This window comes from Papilio machaon, chromosome Z, assembly GCF_912999745.1.
Source record: "Papilio machaon chromosome Z, ilPapMach1.1, whole genome shotgun sequence".
NCBI lineage: Eukaryota > Metazoa > Arthropoda > Insecta > Lepidoptera > Papilionidae > Papilio > Papilio machaon.
In genome coordinates, this window is record NC_060016.1 from 2,509,655 (window position 1) to 2,530,998 (window position 21,344).

The 21,344-nt window shown below is 34.4% G+C and overlaps 2 protein-coding genes across 2 annotated transcripts in view; one reads left to right on the forward strand and one right to left on the reverse strand.

The window, feature by feature from the left end:
* Positions 1-4,457: 4,457 nt before the first annotated feature.
* LOC106720036 (tyrosine-protein kinase Abl) overlaps positions 4,458-21,344 on the reverse strand; it is a 44,339-nt gene continuing 27,452 nt past the window's right edge. The window contains exons 6-15 of the mRNA XM_014514588.2: positions 20,800-21,048; positions 19,633-19,916; positions 18,826-19,102; positions 12,404-12,554; positions 10,392-10,569; positions 10,062-10,147; positions 6,940-7,133; positions 5,417-6,865; positions 5,070-5,335; positions 4,458-4,707 (exon numbers count right to left, since the gene is read on the reverse strand). Coding sequence (XP_014370074.2) covers positions 4,704-4,707; positions 5,070-5,335; positions 5,417-6,865; positions 6,940-7,133; positions 10,062-10,147; positions 10,392-10,569; positions 12,404-12,554; positions 18,826-19,102; positions 19,633-19,916; positions 20,800-21,048 — 3,138 coding nt within the window. The 3' untranslated portion in view covers positions 4,458-4,703. The remainder of the gene's footprint in view (positions 4,708-5,069; positions 5,336-5,416; positions 6,866-6,939; positions 7,134-10,061; positions 10,148-10,391; positions 10,570-12,403; positions 12,555-18,825; positions 19,103-19,632; positions 19,917-20,799; positions 21,049-21,344) is intronic.
* Positions 14,132-15,905, forward strand: LOC106720037. Its single transcript, XM_014514592.2, has 4 exons — positions 14,132-14,303; positions 14,480-14,610; positions 14,683-14,758; positions 14,996-15,905. Exons 1-4 carry the CDS (start codon positions 14,246-14,248, stop codon positions 15,199-15,201), a joined length of 471 nt encoding a protein of 156 aa, XP_014370078.1. The 5' UTR covers positions 14,132-14,245; the 3' UTR covers positions 15,202-15,905.

A 21,344-nucleotide genomic window follows, 5' to 3' on the forward strand; every position in this document is an offset into this window, starting at 1 on the left:
CAGTTCGACCGATCTTGAGTTATAAATAGTGTAACTAACTAACACGACTTTCTTTTATATATATAGATTTCGATTTGGTGCAAAAGACAGGTGTTACATTTTAGATCTTTTTTTAAGAACGATTCGATATGTATTGGAGTGCATTTGATTTTTATCAGATTACTGAGCTAATTGTTAATAATTATAATAGAAATCCGTACTATAATAGTTTTGTATTAGCTATGTCCATAATCAGAAGAAAAAATTACCAATTTATATTTTTTTTAAATATATAGAAACTGTCATTTTGAAAATAGTAATAATTATTATTTACTAAAATTACGCACTTGAAATTTAACAACTTTCAGGTAAAAAAAAGACAGGACTTTAAATAAAAAACCAAGTCAAAATGAAACTTTTTATTTCCATTACAATTGAATATCCGCACATTTTTTTTTAATCTTTGGATTCTACAAACTAACATTCATAGAGTACATTAAGAGATTGCGGCCGGCACAATAGTACTGCAATGTCGAGATCGAAACTTAATCAGAGGATGCTGGAGTAACACGCGATCATATTTTTTTAGAAGATTAATCTACGAAGCATTTTGTGCTCCCACAATTTTTTTTTTGTTATTAAATAAGAAATGTATCTCTTAGAACAGCCACCGGTTAAGATTATAAATATTCGATTACAGTACTGTCACCAGCCGAATTCCAACATACTATAGACAAATTAAATATGTGATAATACGCTCTGAAAAGCAACTCATACAATCCTTCTGCAATTTATCCTCCGATTAGGAAACCAAAGCTGCGACGAGCGAGAGCCGAGAATTTTAATGACCGAATGATAAATATAAGCGCGTATTGACGCATCAATTTATATAAAGTATTAATAAAATAAATATCTTTTGATTCGTACAAACGCTCGTTGGCAACGCACGCGTCTAGCCCAGGTTTCTTACAAGGCACGCCTCTGCACTCATTAATTCGTTCCGATTTGAGCATAACTTCTCCAGAGTGCACTAACACTATAAAATGAAGATTATAAAAAAACACCTGCCAATATTGGAAGGCTTGGTGCTAAGCATCAAAGGGATTCAAGATTGTTCTGTCTATTTTTCGTAAGTCTTAATCGGATGCCGTTATATTGTTTTTTATAGTCAAAGATTTAAAAAATTGCATAAAAGCTTTAATGAAATTTAAAAATGATATGAGTATAGTATAATTATAGTAAGTAGTAGTTGTATATAATAGATATAGAAGAATAAATAAGAAAAAAATGTAATAATTGAAAATAACATAAAAAAAGTGTCTGTAAAATTATTAAAAATTAATATGGCAATTATGTTCATAAATAAATTGAAAATAAATAACATTTACATATGAACGGAAAAATAAAACATGAATTGTGAAATAAAATTAGATATAAACTGCATCCAATTTCAATATATTCAGGCGTTTTTACAAATATGAGTACAGTCAGCTACAAAAAAGTTTGAAACAAGCGATAGTAATCTTTTATCTATTATCTTTTAGGAAGATAATTTAAAACGGGAATATCTTAGTACGACGACCTTTAAAATTTGGCCACTTCCTACTTTTTTATCTGATATGTTACTGCTGACTGTACTTTTAAGGTACGAATATCGTTGAACCACCTTTGACTTAGACACAAACAAAAAAACTTATTTCCAATACAATGATTATTAAAATAATTTTAAGGATTGTACGCGTTTTTATTCCAGAGAACTTACGTATATTCTCAATCTTACAACGAAATACATTTATATTTATAATAAAGACTAGCATATGTCAGTATTAAATCTTAAATATTATTAAATATAAAGAAACCGTTACTACACGAATATTATAATATAGTGATTTATTTAAAATACCTTAACATTTTCCAATAATTGTAATAACAATCACTGAATGAAATATATTGAGCATAATTATACAGATTATAAAGCCGTATCACAGTATGCTAACTTAAATAATAATGTCGCGTAGATAAGACCAATATTAAATAAATTACAAGCCAACTAGGATGCGTTTGCTTATTTCAAGGCAGGGCTGTACTAATTTCACACGAAGGTTATAAACTGAGCCAGCAACAGTAATACTAATGTTTGAAAGCACGCGAGACAGGAATACAGTTTTGGTAGTATGTTAACTTTCAAACAATAGCAGTACTGTTCTGTTAACTATGCTGTCCTAGTGTGAAACTAGTTGCAGACATGCTTACAGCACAGCGCGGGTGGGGGGAGTATCGGGTTTGCGACAGTAGGCCCCAAAGCGACTCTCAAGCGGTATTAACTCTCCTTTGTGAGTCTAACACTTTAAATGCTAAAAGTTTATCATATCTGTGTCTTAAAACCACCAAAAATCCGAATATAACATATTGAAAATACAAGCTGAGTATATAATTTTATCTTAATATTAACAAAACTATAACATTATAAAGCATACATTTGTCAAAAATACGTTCTACGTACACAAATGACAAACATTTATGCAAAGATATAAATTTAAGAACCCTTCCCGCTTCCCAAATCAAAAATTCCACCCAGGTTATTTGGCACTGAACATTATACGCATCGGAAGTTAATAATTATAATATAGAATTCAACTACGAATCTAAAAGTGATTTTCATTTAATATGGGCTTTAAAAAACTATGCAATCAATTATTTAATGCAAACTACATACTCGATCATACATCATATCAATCAATTCTCAGTCTTTAATAATAATTATATACAATGAATAATGAATTATATAATGCGAAAGTTTTTGACTACATGATTATAATGAAATAGAATTGTTTAATCTAAAATGTTATGTAATAATTATTTAACAAATCATCAAATATAATGAAATGACATTCATCACGTACATTTAGAATTTATCAATTCAGTGTAAAGAATCAAAAAGATTCGTTTCCATCGAGTTTAGTTCAGTTATACTTGACGCTGAATAGTTTCTCCACTTTATGGTAGGTAACAAAATTTCAATTCTACATTCAACAAATTATGGATGTTGAAAAACCGATGGTCGCAATCATTTTAATATCTTTACATTCGAATTGTGAGATTATTATCTTTCAAAATATCTTTGGTAGCGAAACTGAATGCTGTATCATTACGTTTGATTGTTGTTATCTAATTAAAATATAATAATTATAATGAATAAATTCAATAATAGCATTGTACTTGAGCCGCGAATTGATCCACTGTTAACTTTGTGACTATTTATAACATTCGCATTACTGGGTTTTGTACTGCACGTAGAAATACGTACGTTCACACTGACACGCATTCGTACGCAAACACGCACTAACATTTATACCAACATTATTATTTTAAAATTAAAACTTACAACTAAAAGCTTAATTTGAGAGTATTCGCTGGTAAACATGGCGGCAACGGGTCGGTATTAGCGAACATATATTAATATACATCAATACAAATCCGCATCTTTGGTTTATAAATATTTGTGTAGGATTGTTATTAAATCTAAAACAGTTATTGTTATATTTAAAATACTAAATGCCAGTCAAGAATGTTGTGATCATGGAATGATTAGGATACTATATACGGTTAAAGTGATTATAAATAATGGTATATTTAAACATCAACCAAATTCGATGATGCGTTAAATCAAGTAAATATTAATAAATACCAGTCAATGAATTAAAAATTTATAATCAACTCATATCTTAAAGTATTAATGATGTAAATTTTCATAAATTTTCTCATAAAATATCCCATAAAAAAGGAATGGAAATTCAAAACTTAAATTTAATTTAACGGTTTTTTTTTTTATTTATATTAGGCAACGTATAAGGACATAAGTGTAATTTTGTAAGAGGAAACGAATTTTGATTGTTAGATTTTTATTAAACTGGATAGAATAGGAAAATTCAAAATTATAACGCAATTATAGTTTTATTTTTAATTAATTATAGTTCCATAAGTTTTCAATATCCCTGGTCAGACTATAAATTTCTGTACACGTGTATTGTGTGTTTACAAAATAAGCATCGAATTTGGCCTCAGATGTTAATGACTGGGGATTTTTGTAATTTACAAGCAATTTTTTTTTTTCATCGTATAAATTATAACACAGACAAAAATGTTTGATTTAAAAAAATATTAAAAATAAGTTATAGAAAAGTTAAGCTCCAATTATTTTACTAAGCAATCTATTATAGTTTACACATGAATTTGAATATTACATGATAATGTGCGTATTTACATTTCGGTTCAAATTTTATTTACAATTTTTTCACTAAAAAAAAAACAAAAAACTTTCTCGACATCAATGCTCATATACAAAACGAATAAAGCATTCCGTTTAAATTTCAATAACTTAATTGATGATTGTAGGAGCAAGAACGATAGCCGTCATCTCAGTTGAAATATTGATCAGTGAACTCAACAAAAGACCCTATAAAAATGATAAGAATGCAAGATTGTTTATTTCAGTGTAGATAATTCAATGAATAGTAAAGTTAAAGATGTTTCGATATTCTACACATAAACAACATTTCCTGGTCTTAATTCGATAAGTGGTCGGTGTATTAAAAGCATGAAGGAAGCGTACCGGGAGTTGACGATGACGTAGACGAAATGCCGACTGACTGACACGCATGACATGTCAGTCAGTTATGTCAGATGTCAGGTTGTCATGTCAACTCGGATGACGCTTTAACCGTTTACCTGTAAGCAACGTTGAAATAAATTTTACGATAAAATGATCACTACACATTCTAAATACGTCATAAGTAATGAAATTTGATTTATTTATTTCCATTTATGCTATGTATAATATAATCTTCTTCTACTTAGGGTTCTTAAATTTGTATATTTATAAGAACCCAAGCACATTCTCTCAATTTGTGTAATTCGCAATTTTTTTTATTCACATAATACGAATGTGCTTTATAGTTCTAATCATTTTGGACTCGGGACGATAAAATAGATAAGTGTAATTGAAAGCTTCGTACAATTATTGCGTTTACATTATATTAAACTATTAAAAGTGGTGCTGTAATGTAATATTGGAGCAATGAGTGTGATACCTGTGCACAATGGCTGCGAGGTCCCGCAGCGCCTGCTCGACACCGTCCGCGAGGTGGTGGTCGTGGGAGTGGGGCGAGGCGAGCGCTCGCGCCTCGTTCTCAAGTCGGGCGGCGGCCGCACGCAGTTTGACACGCAACTGCGGCGCGCACCCGCCAGCCGCCGCGCACGCAGCGCAAGCCGCGCCGAGCTGCGCCAGCCGCTCGGACGTCTGCAGCCGCCACAGCGACCCGCGCCCGCCACCACCACCACCGCATCCACGACGCACCTCATTTACAAAATATCACATCTATATTACACGTGCATTCGACACACATTATACAATAAAATGTATTTAGATAATGTATACCTCATTCGTGCACCATTCGAGAGAGGCGCGAAGTGATGCAAGCGAGTTTACATCGGAATCAGCATCAGGTGCGGCGAGAGGCGTGGCGTATATGCCGCACTTGGCCAGCGGGCGGGCGCGCATCGAGGGCTTGCTGGCCACGGTGGGTTTGTCCTCGCGCCGCGCCGCGCCACCTCCACGGCCACCCGCCGCCGCACTCCGATCCTCTGGAGAAGCCTCCTCGCTCTCCTCCCCTTTGGGACGCATCTTATGACCGGATCGTTCATCGCTCTCCTTGCCTTCCCACAACTTCTTGAGACTGCTAATACTGCCGGTGCTTCGTCTCTTATCCTCTTCGTCGCCGCCACTCGTGTCCACCGAGCCGCTCTCTGACCGCTTCTTATCTGAATCATCGCTCTTTGTGGATACGTCCTTTCGAGAATCTTCCGGCGAGGTCTGCTCGACTTTTTTCATGGTTCCGTTGGTGGGTGGATTACCATTATCCACTTTTCGCAGGCGAGATTTGAAATCAATAATCGATTTACCCGACTCCTCGCCTTCTTTGCTAGCGTTATTAAATTTGTTCGTTCCGACTTTTTTTAGTTGAGATTTAAAGTTAGTATTGGTTTTTGTCTCATCCGGTTTCTTTTCGACATTATTGCTGTAAGTTGTTTTTCTTAGGCTCGCTTTCAAGTCAATAGGTGAAACGGTCTCTTTGCCGCTTTGAGCCGGCTTTGGTTCGACTCTCCTTTCTCCTATACGTAGAACTTCCATGTTGAGACTCTCGGAGAGTTCGGAAACGAGTCGCGACGCTGGGTCTTTAAAAGAGGTGTGCATTTCGATAACTTCTAGGGTGGGGTCCGATTCTTCAACTTTTTGTTTCTTTTTGTCGGCACATTCTTTGATTTCGGCAACGAGTTTCAACTCGAGCAATTCTTTCATGACTTGTTTAGCAGGTTTTTCATCTTTATCGGTCCGCTCCGGCGCGCCCTCGTCGAGCCGGTCGGCGGTATTGGTTCCAGCGTCACGGCAACATTCTGGGGGCGGCGGGGGCGGAGGCGGCTGCACCGAATCCTCTGGCGGAGGAGGGAGATCAGACGGTGGCGGAGGAAACTCTAGTTCTGCGAGCCGCGGACGCGGCTTGGCGGGACTATTGAAGGTTCTGAGGGGTTGTGCGGCTCGTGAGGCGCGCGGAGAAGCCGGTGCGGGTGCGGTGACTCCGCCCGACGAGTTGGAACGTATCATGTGAGGCTGTGCCCGGGCCGTCCGCGGTGAGAGCGAGCGCGCTTCATCCTGCGCGGGCTCGCGGGGCGCGCTGCTGCAAGCCGCTGCGCCAGTACCACCGCCGCTCTGCCGCAGCGACTCCAAGTAAGCACCGATGCGGGCGCCTTTCGGTAACGTGCCGTAACGGTTGATGGCGCGTTTTACGTTATGTACCTCGAGCGCCGCTACTACAACTCCCGTATACCGCTAGAATTCAAATAAAATATGTTGTATGTAATGTTACAAAATTAAATAGTTATTAAAGTGAACGAATTATGTACCAGTGGTTCTAGGTCCTGGAAGTCGTGGTATTGCGGGTGGGCGTGGTGGTGGCGGCGTTTAGGCCGGTGCCGGCAGTCTGCGGGCAGGCCGAGTGCGCCAGGTGCGCTCGCACCGGCCGACTCGTCCGTGTCGGGCGTCGCCTCCGCCAGAGAGCCCTCAGACGACGCCTCTCGCCCGCCGCCGCGCCCCCCACCTGCACAACACTCAGCTTGCTACACACACTTGTAACACTCTAATATTGATTTCATTATATTTTATTGTATGTCTCAATTCTAATTTAAGGTGGTTACAATATATTTTTGACATGATGCTATAATTTGTACTGACTACTGGAATTAAGCATAATATCTCAGACTAAGAAACTGTATTCAACAAATAACATTGTAACAAAATAAACGTTTCTTTATAGACTGTCACAGACGAATTTTTAGATAAAATTTCAGATCTTCTTTGTGTAAAGTTTAAAGTTATACGTAATAAATTTAAAATGCTATTTTATTAAGTAATAATAAAATTAAAAACGTACACAAAGCGAGCCCTAAACTAAAAGAAAATTATGCCGATATTGCGATAAAACAATTTAAGCATTGAAGAAAAGAATACTGAAATGCAAGACTGAATTAAAAAAAAAATCACGCATCTAAAAGTGTCAGATATAGAGGATGCAATGAAGAAGCGGCCACTAATGTGACAACATAATAAATAAATAAAAAATAATTTATCGAAGACGACCACGCAACACGGGCAGAATACAAGCCCTTTGATATTCTTGTGCTTTCCAATCTTTTTTCCATATATGTTATAAATACCGGTTGACTACAAAAAATAAACTATTTCGCTATTTTATAAATAAAAAACCTTAAATAAGTCGTACAAAACTTAAATCGCACCTAATTATGAAGTAAGATAAATGTATTTAATTCATTATTTAAATTAAATACACCGGTTATAAATGACAAAAAATACTGCAGGCTTAGCAAATGAAGTACTTTGATATGTAGGTAAATATGCTTATTATGAAGTAAAATCGATATAAAACGAAATTAATAGATAGAATGTATCAAAATTTAGCAGAATAGCATGTATTTATAACAAAGTAAAATCCATGAATGAACTCTAACATGGCTTTTTTTTTAATCCGACAACAAGTTATAAAAACGTCGAAGTGTAAAATTTTAATGCCGAAATGATGGTTTAAAAAAAATGCATTGCGAACAATCGAATTGTAAACCTTAATATGTAATACCTCTTCAAGTTAGCAGGTGTACATTATGTCAAGTTTCACTATACACATATGTACTCTTTAAAAAGCATTATTGTACGATTATGGGCAAGTATAAAGTAAGAGGGCGAGATCGTATTGCGTGACGTATTATATAGACATTTTTTATTAAGTACGTACGTCAGTCAAGAAAACAAGATATAATAATTATCATATTTTTTAAATTTCACATTTTGAATACTGTTTAAAAAACAATCAATGATTATTTTTACACATTATTTTTTCTTCTTAAACGCAAAAATATCTTTTGGTTACTAAAAAAAAGTAAATAATCATCATAATAAAATAAATTGCAATCTTGACAGACGTACCGTTTTATCTATTTATCAATATCTAGGTTATAATTAAAATTTCGTTTAATAGGAAAAATATATTTTTCAAAATCTATTGTACTGTAAACTTCAAAGAATATAATTATTACAGATAATGTAACAAAGGTTTTTCTATACCCGACAAATTTTTCTTATACTTACAAATTTTTTGAACCTATTGCTATACACCTGAGCGAGCGGATAAACAGACAAAAACGTCATTTTAAAAGAATGAATATATAATCTGTGGTCATAGATCAGACGATGATAAGTACATTTTTGCTCAGTATGACTAATTAATATAGGTATAATCGCCAAAAACTAGGTACTCTTTCATTTGGTCGTATAAACATTATGTTAATTTTAAAAATATATCTTTTTTATATATCGAATGTAAATATTTTAATAGTGCCTTCAAGATTACTTAGTAACTTATTTACTTGTTTTGTAGAGTAATGAAACTGTATTTATCATATTCTGAGCTATGACCACAGATATTTTATATAACATATTTAATGCTTGTAAAAACATATATTAATATTATTAAACTTTCAGTACAATAGTATAATTATTAATAAAGTATATATTATTATGTATATTTGCATACATGTACATAAAAGAAAATTAACGTTGAACAAAATACGCCAATGCAACACATTACGAATAAAAAATTAATAAAATTTAAATAGACATATTGAAGCAAACAGCAAAAGCGATATTCGAAAACATACGAGATGGAATTAAAATTCCTGTTATGAAATGATTACATGCCGTACGACATCGTTACATAAGAACAAAATGATTTAATATATTTGGCAGAAAAAAATGAGTAACCAAAAAAAAACCTATCTCCTTTGACCGATTATAATAGATCGTACAGGTTGTTAAAATGTATTAATTTTTTGTCTAAAATCGGTAGTATCGGTAATCGGTAGTATTCATACTGCAAAGATATAACATTTTCATCACAAAGGTTCTTTTTACTTTCTATGACATGTCGGTGATGAACAAGGTTTAAAATCTTTTCCACTAAATATCCCAAAGACCAAATTACCGTTACAGTCACTATACATAAAATTTCAAAGAATCTTCGTTTCGTAAGTTATTTTAAATATTTACAACTAGTGTAATAAACTTTTTATTAGACAATAAATGTGTTGAAACATTCAAATAATAGAATACAATAGAGTCAGGTTGAAATTATTAAAAGGGAGGGCCAGAAGGCTAAATTATATGTGTGCGTATACGAATACGCGAACGCACGTGAGGCGTGGCATTTGAAGCCCTTCAGTTCGTACTCCGCCGAGCACATGTCAGCTAATACGTTCCCTAACAGTCGATTTTTTGAACGTTCAAAATAATCACTTATATTCAAGTGGGTTAGTGTTTTTTTAACTATGAACTCTCAATATTTGAGTGTTAACATTTATGTATTGTATACTGCTAGAGAGGAGAAACTGTAGTAAGTAATTACTCATTAAATTATTTTAATCCTAGTGGGTGATTGTGTGTTTGTGTGTGTACATACCGTTAAGAGAAGCCAGGTCGTCGTGGCCGGCATGTTCTTCTGCCGCGTACTGCGACTCACGGAACGAACTGCACGATGACAACAGGCTGTCGGACAAAACGCACTTTATTTTAAATGTTTAAAGCTTTTGTTAAAACTACAAAAAAAATAACATATAATGATATTAACTACATTGTTAAATGATACTATTCAAAATCGGTAAAGCTGTGTCAGCTACAGAAACTAGCAATGGTTTGAAAACACAAATATACGCGTAAACTAGCGCGGAAAAACATTTATTCTTCTGGGTGAGTGAGATGAAAATACTACAATATAATTTGTATGTGTGACCTTGTGCGTTTGGGTGGTGTGGGTGCTTGTTTGCCTCGTCTGTTGGTGGGGCGTCGCATCTGTACGGCGCGCGTCTCTGCCATGGCAATGGACGACACCGGCCCGACGCTTGACTTCTTCACGGACATCTGCGAACCGATGCCGTGTCCACCGCCTTCCTGCAGTTGTTTCTCGACCTCTGTTTTCATATTACAATACAATAAAAAATGTGTTTATAAAATTTTACACATGTTTTTATTTACAAATGTTTATGATCTCTGATTATGATATTTATAAAAATAATATTATACAACTATAAGGGGTTATTAGTCAAAGGTTGAAGATCATCATTGAATCCATTGAACAAAAGTTATGATATAACTTATTCATGCATTTTATATTACGTCATTTTTTCGCCACTAAAATCTAGGGCGAAAAATGTGCTTGAAATTTCTGACATTTGACAAATGCTTTGAAACAAACTTTAATAATAGCCATGTATTAACGTTGTATAATTTCTTTCTACATAATATATAAACACCATTTACATCTGCATGTTTATTACTTTTTAATTTCTTTCATACAGAAGATATTTTCAGAATATACACACATAAGGAAAAATTGATAACAACAATAGCGAAAGTATAGAGCGATCACATCAAGCGTGCAAGTCGCTGATTTCAATCTCAAACGATGATTCACTACGCAATCCACAACATAGGAAAACGTCAAACTGTATATCAAAAATGTTTCTTTACTCATATAATAATAAGTACAACATTTACATTAAAATATCAAAAACTTTTCTATGACATGTTTAAAATATTAAACAGCCAACATTCGTAGCAATAGTTTTAAATGAATAGGGGATATCGTTACAAAAACTAGATACATTACACGACGTCACAAGTCATTCTCCGAGCTATAAACTTTGGAAGCTTCAGGAATTTATTATATTATCGAAATTAAAACCGAACAACTTCACCATGTGCGAATCATCGTTCTAATGTTAAATTAATACACAAATTTCTTTGCATGCCTGAGTAACATACTAATGACAAATGTGCTCATTGCAACAATACAATTCTTTTAAAAGATTCAAATAAATAATTATTTGGTAGGTGCATTTGTTATATAACATATTGACACGAAGAAAGAGGTCTCGATCTCTTTTCTAAATAAAAACTATAACAAACAAAACAGTATATAATTTAGTGAATGAGTGAACGTGAATAAAGACATCAATAAGCAAAACAAAGATGCAATAACATCTTTATAACAACCATAATATATAAAATATAACCTTCAACAAATTTCCACGATCCTGATTTTTTTTTTATAAAAATAACATTTCCATTATATGAGACATGTTTAGGTTATACCATCCTCTCTAAGTACTGACTAGCCTTCGCATATTCTAAGATGTTTACAATAAAACTTTTATGACACAAAGATATGCCATTCATAAACTTAAAATTCTGTGAACATTATAAGAAATGCTAATATTAGTCTGCGTACGGATACAATTCATATGCATATAATTCTTTACATTACAAAGCTAGTTACAATTTTTATTCACTGTTGGTCAAGCATCCTTTCATTAACTAAGACTACATCTTCGAGGATGTAATATCACTTAACATTAGGAATCAAACCCAGATAAGGTGGCCAATAACATCGTCCTGAGATTTACTATCTTTCGTAACAATAAAATTTGTCATTCCTGAAACTTGGGCAAAAATGAATTGTCTATCTTAAACTACACCTGCTAGTGTAACTCTAAGAAATATTCACTAATTCTCACATAAGTAACTACAATGGAAAATACTCTCATCACTTATTAAAAAATTCAAAAGACATAGATCATCTAAAATTTACGCTATTTGTACTGCCATAACTTCCCCTTATTACACTACCTACACTAAAATACAGATTCGTGTGGCTTAATTTTTTCCTATTATACCTGACAAATTGTACGATAGCACATACATCGTTTTGTAGTAGTTTTTAGGACGATACAATGTTGAATTTACCTTCGGTAATGGAATTATCTTGAAACATATGCTCGAGCGCGTGATGTATCTCTCGGAAGGTGGGCCTGTCTGCCGGGTTCCATTGCCAACAGCCGCGCATCAGTTCATAAACGGCGGCAGGGCACCCGGGCGGGCACTCCATGCGGTAGCCCTGCAACACATCACATGAAATATAATTTTTTTCAAGTATTTAACATTTAAATTACACTGCTCCTTAATTATTACTAAATGCGCTTTAACTATAAGACTTACAATACTACGGATAATTGTCGAACTTGGAGTCCTAACTATGACAACACTAAGAGACCATTTAAGCAACCACCAAACGGCTCTGAATGTGTCATTTGGACACACAGATTATGAGCTAAAACTGTAAGACCCACTATCAGTAGTATTAGTAATACTACTGATCGTAACGATGAATGGTTTTTATTTAGTTAAGGCTTTTTTTATATGATAAGGTGGCAAACGAGCGAACGGCCACCTGGATTCGCCGCAATAGCGAGGCGACCGTTGCCCATAGACATACGCAAATGCAGATGCGTTGCCTACCTTTAATCAACGGAGAAGAGGACGCACAGAAAGAGGATATTTCTCTTTCCTATGCGTCCCCTCCTCCGGAAAACTCCGGTATCACACTCATCAGACGAAACGCGGAATTGCTTCCACTACACGCCTGTCTTCTGTGTGGTCGTGGTATTTCACCGGTCGACCCGGACAATTCGTGCACCCAACAAATATTGTTGTTGTGGGATCTACCACTGTTATACAAGTTAGGCTACAAGTAATTGAATGCAACATTCCATGTGTTAACTTAAAATGCCTTGTGTTAGCCGACATGTAATGTATGTGTTGCAAATGTACGTTAGTCAAAGTGTATAATGATGAATGATCGATAGACATGAAGTAGACATGAAACGTATATTGTAAGTCGATCGTATTTCATGAAGCATCGCCGAACCAAACATGGAGTTACAAAGTGCGAAATGCATAGCCGCGTCATTAGTAAACCAACTAATAATAATGAAGTATGTTTATGTGTACAAATAACTAATGGATTAGTGTACGTTGGTAGATCGCAGCCGTACACCACGCCGTATACAATCAACAAAAATATATACATAAACATTACTACTAGATTTTACCGTTTATACGGGCTGTTTCATTTTTCTCATTATAAAAGGAAAAAAAGAGTACCTAAACCGTTAAGAGTTTGAAATATTTGTTTTTTTTGATTTCACCAACCGCAAGTACTTATTTATGGATGCGTATTTTATGCATATCTGTATATTAGAAATACGCGATAAAAATTGTTAATTTTACAAATAATACGTTTAATTATTTTTTCTAATACCTAGTCAACATTTTTTCATTTTGTATAAAGGTAATTTTAATAAAAATGTTCCATTAGGTAAATCCGAGCGAACATAGATTTAACAACGAAATATGGAGTACGAATCTTATCTTAAATACATAATTCTTATGTTTTTATGGACATGTTTTTATTGACATTGACAACTTTTTTATTTAGCAAATCTTTGTCTTTCATAACATTTTAAAAGTGAATCGAAACACTAATTAAAAAAAAAATTATTCCTCTAAAGTATTATGAAGATTTTCGAAGAATTCGAATAATTCTAGCGAATAGAATATAGGAACAGCCTGTATGTGTTCGCGTGATGCCGAAACCAAAACAAGCATCATTGTTTGCAGTAAAGCTATAAACGCGACACGATCGATCACTTCGTCAGTCTTTCTGCGGGTCGCCCATTAATCGCATCCTAGCGTTTTTAATTAATTCGTAATAAAAAAGTGCAAAGACGCTCTCCTCGGGGGACTATAATGCTGACATCGAAGATTACCTTCGTGTACCTCCTACTAGTTACCCTCATAGTTACAGGTATGAAAAAAACACGTAAATAAACATATTATAATATTTTTTGACGAATTTTGTTAAATAATTGAATTAAATTAATTATTTCAAATTTAAATATTATTTATAAACTCATTGATCTCGTTTACATTTAAAAAGTTTTAATTAATTTTAGTTACTAATAAGTTCGTGTAATATTTTAGGGAAACATAAAAAAGCCAAACCGAAGAAATTTGTTTCACCCTCAACTAAAGGCATCCAGTGTTATAACTGTTTATCGTTCGACCACCCAGGCTGTTGGGACCCTGACCATCCGGACTATGCGAATATTACTGCAAGTACCAAATTAACAAGTAAAATTATTTCATCTGCTTAAACACAAAACTAGACTTTTAAACATTTCCAGGTTCCAAACATTGACTGCTACATTCCAGGGATGGCATTCCTTTGCATCGTTATAACATCCGAATCAGCAAAACTAGGTAACAGTTGTATTTAACTAATTTTAGTTGATTTAATTACCCACATTATTAATTAAATTTATATTTAATTAGGCACTCGCCTCCGTCCGCGGATTTAAAAAAGCTTCATAAGTAGCCAAATTTCATCAAGATCGGTCCATCCATCTAAGCTTTTGCATTTACAATATTAGTAAGAGTACGATTTTATTTTGTCACATATAAAAGTTTAATACAATGTATAAAAATTGTAATTGACAGTTGAAACGGGTCAAGAGATTGGTCCAGTGAGAGCACGCACGTGCGTGCCGGCCAAAGATTTTTCAAAGAAGTCTGTGTCATATTCGATGTGCAGTAAACTGAGTAAAGAACTATCAGCGTCGGAGATATTCTCTAGGATAGCGGTGAGTCGGCCGCAGTGCACGCTATGTAAGAAACACCTATGTACCGACGCCGTCCATTGCTAGACTGTTCTGCCTCATCAACGGAAGTCATCGCCCAATTACCAGGTTAATGTATATAACGACTAGTGAAAGACTGCCGCATGCATTGTTTGAAAATATTTAGAAACAACCCTATCAGCTTACAACTCAAAAGCAAGGACTGTTAAATGTTTGGAGTTACCTAGGATAGGTATACATTTTCTTTGCTTTGTACAAAGATAAGTAAAGTGTGTGTTTGTTACAAATGTATATTTTGTAAAGTTGCGAGCATGAACAATCTAACTATTGCTGTTATTTTTATGAAAATCTTATAGATGCATCACTTGGGTGCCATAAAATGGTTATGGAATAAAAATATTTTCTTTGAAAACACTAAAAACAATTCAAGCTTTTCAAAAGTGCCGATGCGAGGTGTGTCGATGCTCGTAACTATGAAATTGTTTGTATATGTATTTGTTTTCGAAAATTGGGGATAAAAATTGCAGGAGTGGTACAAGATTTCTATTTTAATCAAAGCAAGGCAATCGAGCACGGGTCATTTTGTTATCGCGGTGTTTGATTTTCTCGCTGCTGTTGTAGTTCGCGTCTTACACAACATGTTTGAGCAACAATGTGCAAGTTTCTCACGTCAACTTTTTGTTTTAAAAATGTTTCATTGTTTAGTCAATTTGTGTTATAGTAAAAGTTAAGGGATTGCTCTATTTTTCGATTATTGTTAACACTTTGTTTTTGGGTCGTTTTTAGTAAAAAATTGTAAAAAAATTATCTTTTTTTTGTTGTTTATTTTCACTCTTTATATTCATTCATTGTTGTGTTGACGCGAAAGTCATCATATCATTTAGTTCTCTAAGGTTATTTAATAATATAAGTATTACAAAAGTACGTGTGAAAATAATGATTTAAATAAAGATGAATTTTGAATTGAATCTTTTAATAAAAATTAATTAAATAAAGTGAAAAATATTGCGTCATCATACATTTGATGTTAACTGAGGATTTCCCCTAAATACATAATAGATAAATACCACTAATTTTCGGAAAACGGATTTTCGAAACAAATGTAAATGAAAATTAAAAGACACATGCATATTTGGTTTTATCTTTATGTAGTTTTATTTTTTTACTATATATAAATATTCAAGGTAAGTAAAGATTCAATGAGCATAATTTTAAAAATCAAATCAAAAAAATGTCTAAAAGAAGGCTATCCTAAGCGAATATGTGTTTTTTTCTTTTGTTGTTAGCTAAGGACATTTATAAACCGTTTTTTTTTGTTTTACAAAGGTAACAGTCATGTTAGTTTGAATGCATTACATTTTTGTTTTTTTTTACATTCAGTGTAACTTTAATGAGATGTACAATGGCTGTAGATGTCTTTCGTCGGTTTTGTTTCTTAAGGAAATTTTTGATTATACATAAAAATTATTGTAAAACATTGATAATAATTGAGGCTAATTTATTAATTCGGGGAAGAAAATGGTCTTAAAGGACCCAGATTAATACGTAGAAATTAGAATTGAATGCAGAACAAGTAGGTAAAATAATGTGACATTAAATCATAGGATAAAAGAATTGAAAGTTATTCATTGGGAATTGTTTATAAAGGGATTCTGTGACTAAAACAGAGGTAGCCTCTAGTGGTTTGGCCATCAAAAATTGATTGAAATAATATTGCGTAGTGAAATATAAATTCTCTGAAAGTGAGTTGAATGTTGGTAGGCTCATCATGACTTGATCATACACTGGTTACCTTGGTAACCGGAACTTAACTAATGAATTATAGTTAGACCAACGCAAAGAAATAAATAACACATAACACTTTCAGTGGTGCCAAACCTTTTTTATTAGAAGAAATTGTATATATTTTTAAAAACGAGAAATCTACATAGCCTCATATGAATTACATAAAGATTTGTCGTTCGTCAGAAGTGAGTCTATTAAAACTGTTGTTGATATTATGATTTATTAGAAGCATTGTGCGACAGAGAGAACGCTTTACAAAACAGAAAAGCCGCAAAGCTTACTCTTCTGCACACGTGCCAACATAATACCTATTACTCAGTACTGAAAGCGATAACGTTCAGTATCGTAAGCATTTATAGAGGTTTTAAGTTTATTTATATTTTTAATTTTCTTTAAAGATTTTTTTATTATCAAAATCTTGACTCATTGTATTTTTATTCAAGAAAAAGTCAAATAAAACAGGAATATTACATTAATCAACTAATTACCTCACATTATAATGTAACAATTTTAAAAACCCATTCATAATAATTAATTACAAAACGGGAACCACGACAAATATTTACTGAAGAGAAATAAGACCCCAATCACACAATTATGGCACATATATTAACTAAATTATAGTATTATAATAATTAATAACAAAAGATTCACCTACTTTTAACAGAAAAATAATATGAAGAAGCATTCAATTTAAATCATAGTTTTTAAGGCAGAAAAGAGGTCGAAAAGTTCTCCATTAGCACTACAAATTTCATTTAACAATGATTCCAGAAGACCTTCATTGTCAGTAATTTTGGCTTTGTGTAGACAAGTTACTTATTAATTTCTTATAATAATAAAAGTAAGTTATAAAAAATGAGTAATGCTTTCTCTGTCCCAACATTAATCTATTGTTTTGAACAGACAGTTTGGCATCTGGTAAAAGAAATAACATTATGAAAATATTCAACGTATATTTTAATGGCTAGGTACATTGTTTTCCTGTCAAATTTTATATTCAATAAAAAGATCTACTTTGTTACGACTGAAGGATGGTACACACAGTAAAACGAAATCACAAACCTCATGAACAGACTGCATTATCTTAAGACTCCAAGTCGTAATATAATGGATAATACAATTATGGATTTTTATTGTGCTAATTGGAATTTATCCAATATAAATTTGCGTAGTGAACAGAAGTTTCCAAACTTATATGTACTATACTACGGCTAACAGAAAGATTTCCGGTATCGCTAGTCTTGTCAAACAAATCTTTCTTTAGCGTATCACCATAGTGAACACAAACGCACATCGTGCAACTATCGGTAAATTATCGTGACCGAGTAATTATGTTTGTAAGATTGGCTACATTTCGTGTATATCAAAAAGACGGCAAATGAGCAAATATGCCACCTGCCACCTGGATTCGCCGAAATAGCGAGGCGACCATTTTCCATAGACATTCGCAAATTTAGATGCGAAGCCTACCTTTAATCAACGGAGTAGGGGCTGCACAGAAAGAGGAAATTTATTTTTCCTATGCGTCCCCTATTCCGCCAAATCCACTTCCCTTCCCATCCTCCTTTCCTAATAAGAAAAGGGTGGGAAGATAAAGAGGACTAAAATTAGTCCTCCAGCACCACACTCATCACTGTACTTGGAATTGCTTCCACTTGACGTCTGTCTTCTGTGTGGTCGTGGTATTTCACCGGTCAAGGTCCATTCGTACACCCAACAAATATTGTTGTTGCAGAATCTATTAATGTTTAGATTTTTTCATATAGTTAAATTATCGCGACGTAGCACAATTTTAATGATGTGTCCAAGCACATTGTCCTATAACGAAAAAAAAAAACTTTTTCGTCGTGAGGGCGCAACACAAATCTTTTTGCATTCATTGTAACAATCAACTTTACGTACCTTTTCAAGCATGTGATAGACTTCGGCTAAGTCGACTCGTGGGTAGGGAGACATTCCGTAGGTAGCAATCTCCCATAGTAGTATCCCGAATGCCCACACGTCGGACTTGGTGCTGAAGGTGTTGTAAGCAAGTCCTTCGGGCGCAGTCCATTTGATTGGAAATTTAGCGCCGGCGTGTGCGGTGTAAGTGTCGTCACGCATTAGTCGAGCTAGACCGAAATCTGCCACTTTCACTAGGTGGTTCTCACCCACGAGACAGTTGCGTGCAGCTAAATCTCTGTCAATACAAGATTATTTATTAAATAAATTAACAAATGAAAGGAAGTAACAATAAATAAATAATTTTAATGAGTTATTGCCGGCATTTCGATTTATAATCTTATGTCTTCAAATCTTATATATATAAAAGAAAGTCGTGCTAGTTACACTATTTATAACTCAAGGTCGGTCGAAATGATTTAGCTGAAAATTGATGGGGAGGTAACTTAGAACTAGGAGACGGACATAGGAACTTTTTCATCTTGTGTGCATTTTTTTTTATTCCGCGCAGACGAAGTCGCGGGTAAAAGCTAGCTATTATAAAAAATATAGATTTTCGTTTTACACAGGAACATTATTATTGCTTCTTGACAAAATATCTCGGTTATCACTAAATAATTGTTACACTTTATAAATGTAAAACTATCTGTCACATGGTTCAATGTAGTTTAACTGTCAAATAACAGGGCTATAACACTTGTATCTCTGTTATTTCTTCGTTTATTTGTCAGTAAAATATAATGAGATTGTGTAAAAATAAATAGATACCTGTGTATAAAGGAGCGACTCTCCAAATAGCTCATTCCGGAGGCAATCTGAGTTGCCATGTACATGAGAACCACAGCATCGATGTGTTCGCGGCTCTCAGTGCGAAGGTAATCAAGCAGATTGCCTCGGCTCATAAACTCGGTGATGATGAAGAAAGGTGGCTCGCGCGTGCACACACCGAGCAGCTGTACTAAATTCGGATGTCGCATCTCCTTCATTATGGCCGCCTCCTCGAGAAAATCTTTAAGTGCCATTGTATCGTCTTTCAGAGTTTTAACTGCAACCTATAAAAAAACACAAACAACACATTTTATTAACTTTTAACATTAATAATAATAAATGTGTTTTATTTTTTGTGTTAGGACCGTGCCAAATAGAAGTGGATGATCTCTACCTACTCCCCTAGGTTACGGGCGTGATTTGATTGTTGTTATTAAAAAATGTTAACATCTTGTTCAAATATTACTCTATATTAGATCATTAATCATTAACGATCAATTAAAGACTTCTGTTTCGAAAATGCTGTCTATAATCATATAATATAAATTATAAATGTGAAAGTTTGGGTGTTTGGTAGAAGGTATTTTCAGATCCGCTTTATAGAAATAGCTGAAATTGGAAATTGATGTAGAACATAGTCTGGAAGAACAAGTAGACTACTAATTAAGGTTTTTTTTTTAATTCACAGTAAGTCTTTAATACTAAAATGCTATCCTAAACAACTTGACAAATTGATAGATTAAACATCGTCCAAAGCGTACATCGATGAACTTTTCTGCGTAATTGTTTGTGGAAGAGGTTCTTTTATACGAAAAAGTAGCATAGGAGCAATAGCGAGATAACCGCTGCCCATAAACACCTGCTGAGTTGAAGAAGGGTGGGAAGAAGACAGAATTAGCCTCCGTCACACAGTCAGTAGACGAAACGCGGAAGTACTATTACTTAACGTGTGTCTTCTTTGTGACCGTAGTATTGCACCCAAATAGCGGGCCAGGCTCTACTGTGAGTTAATTTTTTCTGAGTGTTTCACCGTAGATTTTTGAGACCCAAATCTCTATATAAAACATAGTCATTCCTGACATTATCTTTGACAAAACATAGATGTTGGTCTCAAAAATCAACGGTCAGTGTGAGTCTCAGTTTGCACGGAATAAAGACCAAACTAACAGTTATATTTCCACGTTTCCATGCGGCCTCGTAGACATCGCCGTATTGTCCGCCGCCGAGCTTGTGTTTCATGACAATATCGGTGCGGTCGATCTCCCACTCGTCGGGCGGGGCGAGCGGGAACACCGTCGGCTTGTTGCGCTTCGGCGCTGGATACAACAGCTGAGTGATCAGACCATCACCCAGCACCGAGTGGTGGTGAACGAGCTCGGCCAATGTACCGAACTTCGATTCTGATGTAACATACACCTGTGGACATCAAAAAAATATTTTCTTTCAACTTGTAGACTTCGAAAGCTATATCTAAGGTAGAGGCTGTTGTTAGGAGCTACTCATTCGGAGTTCAGACGAACATTATCTGATGTTCTATTAAATATTAGCAATTTCCATATACAGACTTTAAATTACTACTGTTAGAAAGAAAATCAACACAGTGCCGGTTTATCGGCGCAACACTAGACCTACAAAAATATCAACGCTTACGTCCCCTCACTACAGCTATCTGACACTGGTATTTAGGTTACTTTTAGCGCGCCATTCGCTCG

Bases quoted from the DNA above. Each gene is read 5' to 3' on its own strand.
- LOC106720037 (XM_014514592.2), top strand. From the start codon at position 14,246: ATGCTGACATCGAAGATTACCTTCGTGTACCTCCTACTAGTTACCCTC. The intron at 14,304-14,479 runs GTATGAAAAAAA...GTAATATTTTAG, and splicing joins AGTTACCCTCATAGTTACAG to GGAAACATAAAAAAGCCAAA. The intron at 14,759-14,995 runs GTAACAGTTGTA...TGTAATTGACAG, and splicing joins ATCCGAATCAGCAAAACTAG to TTGAAACGGGTCAAGAGATT.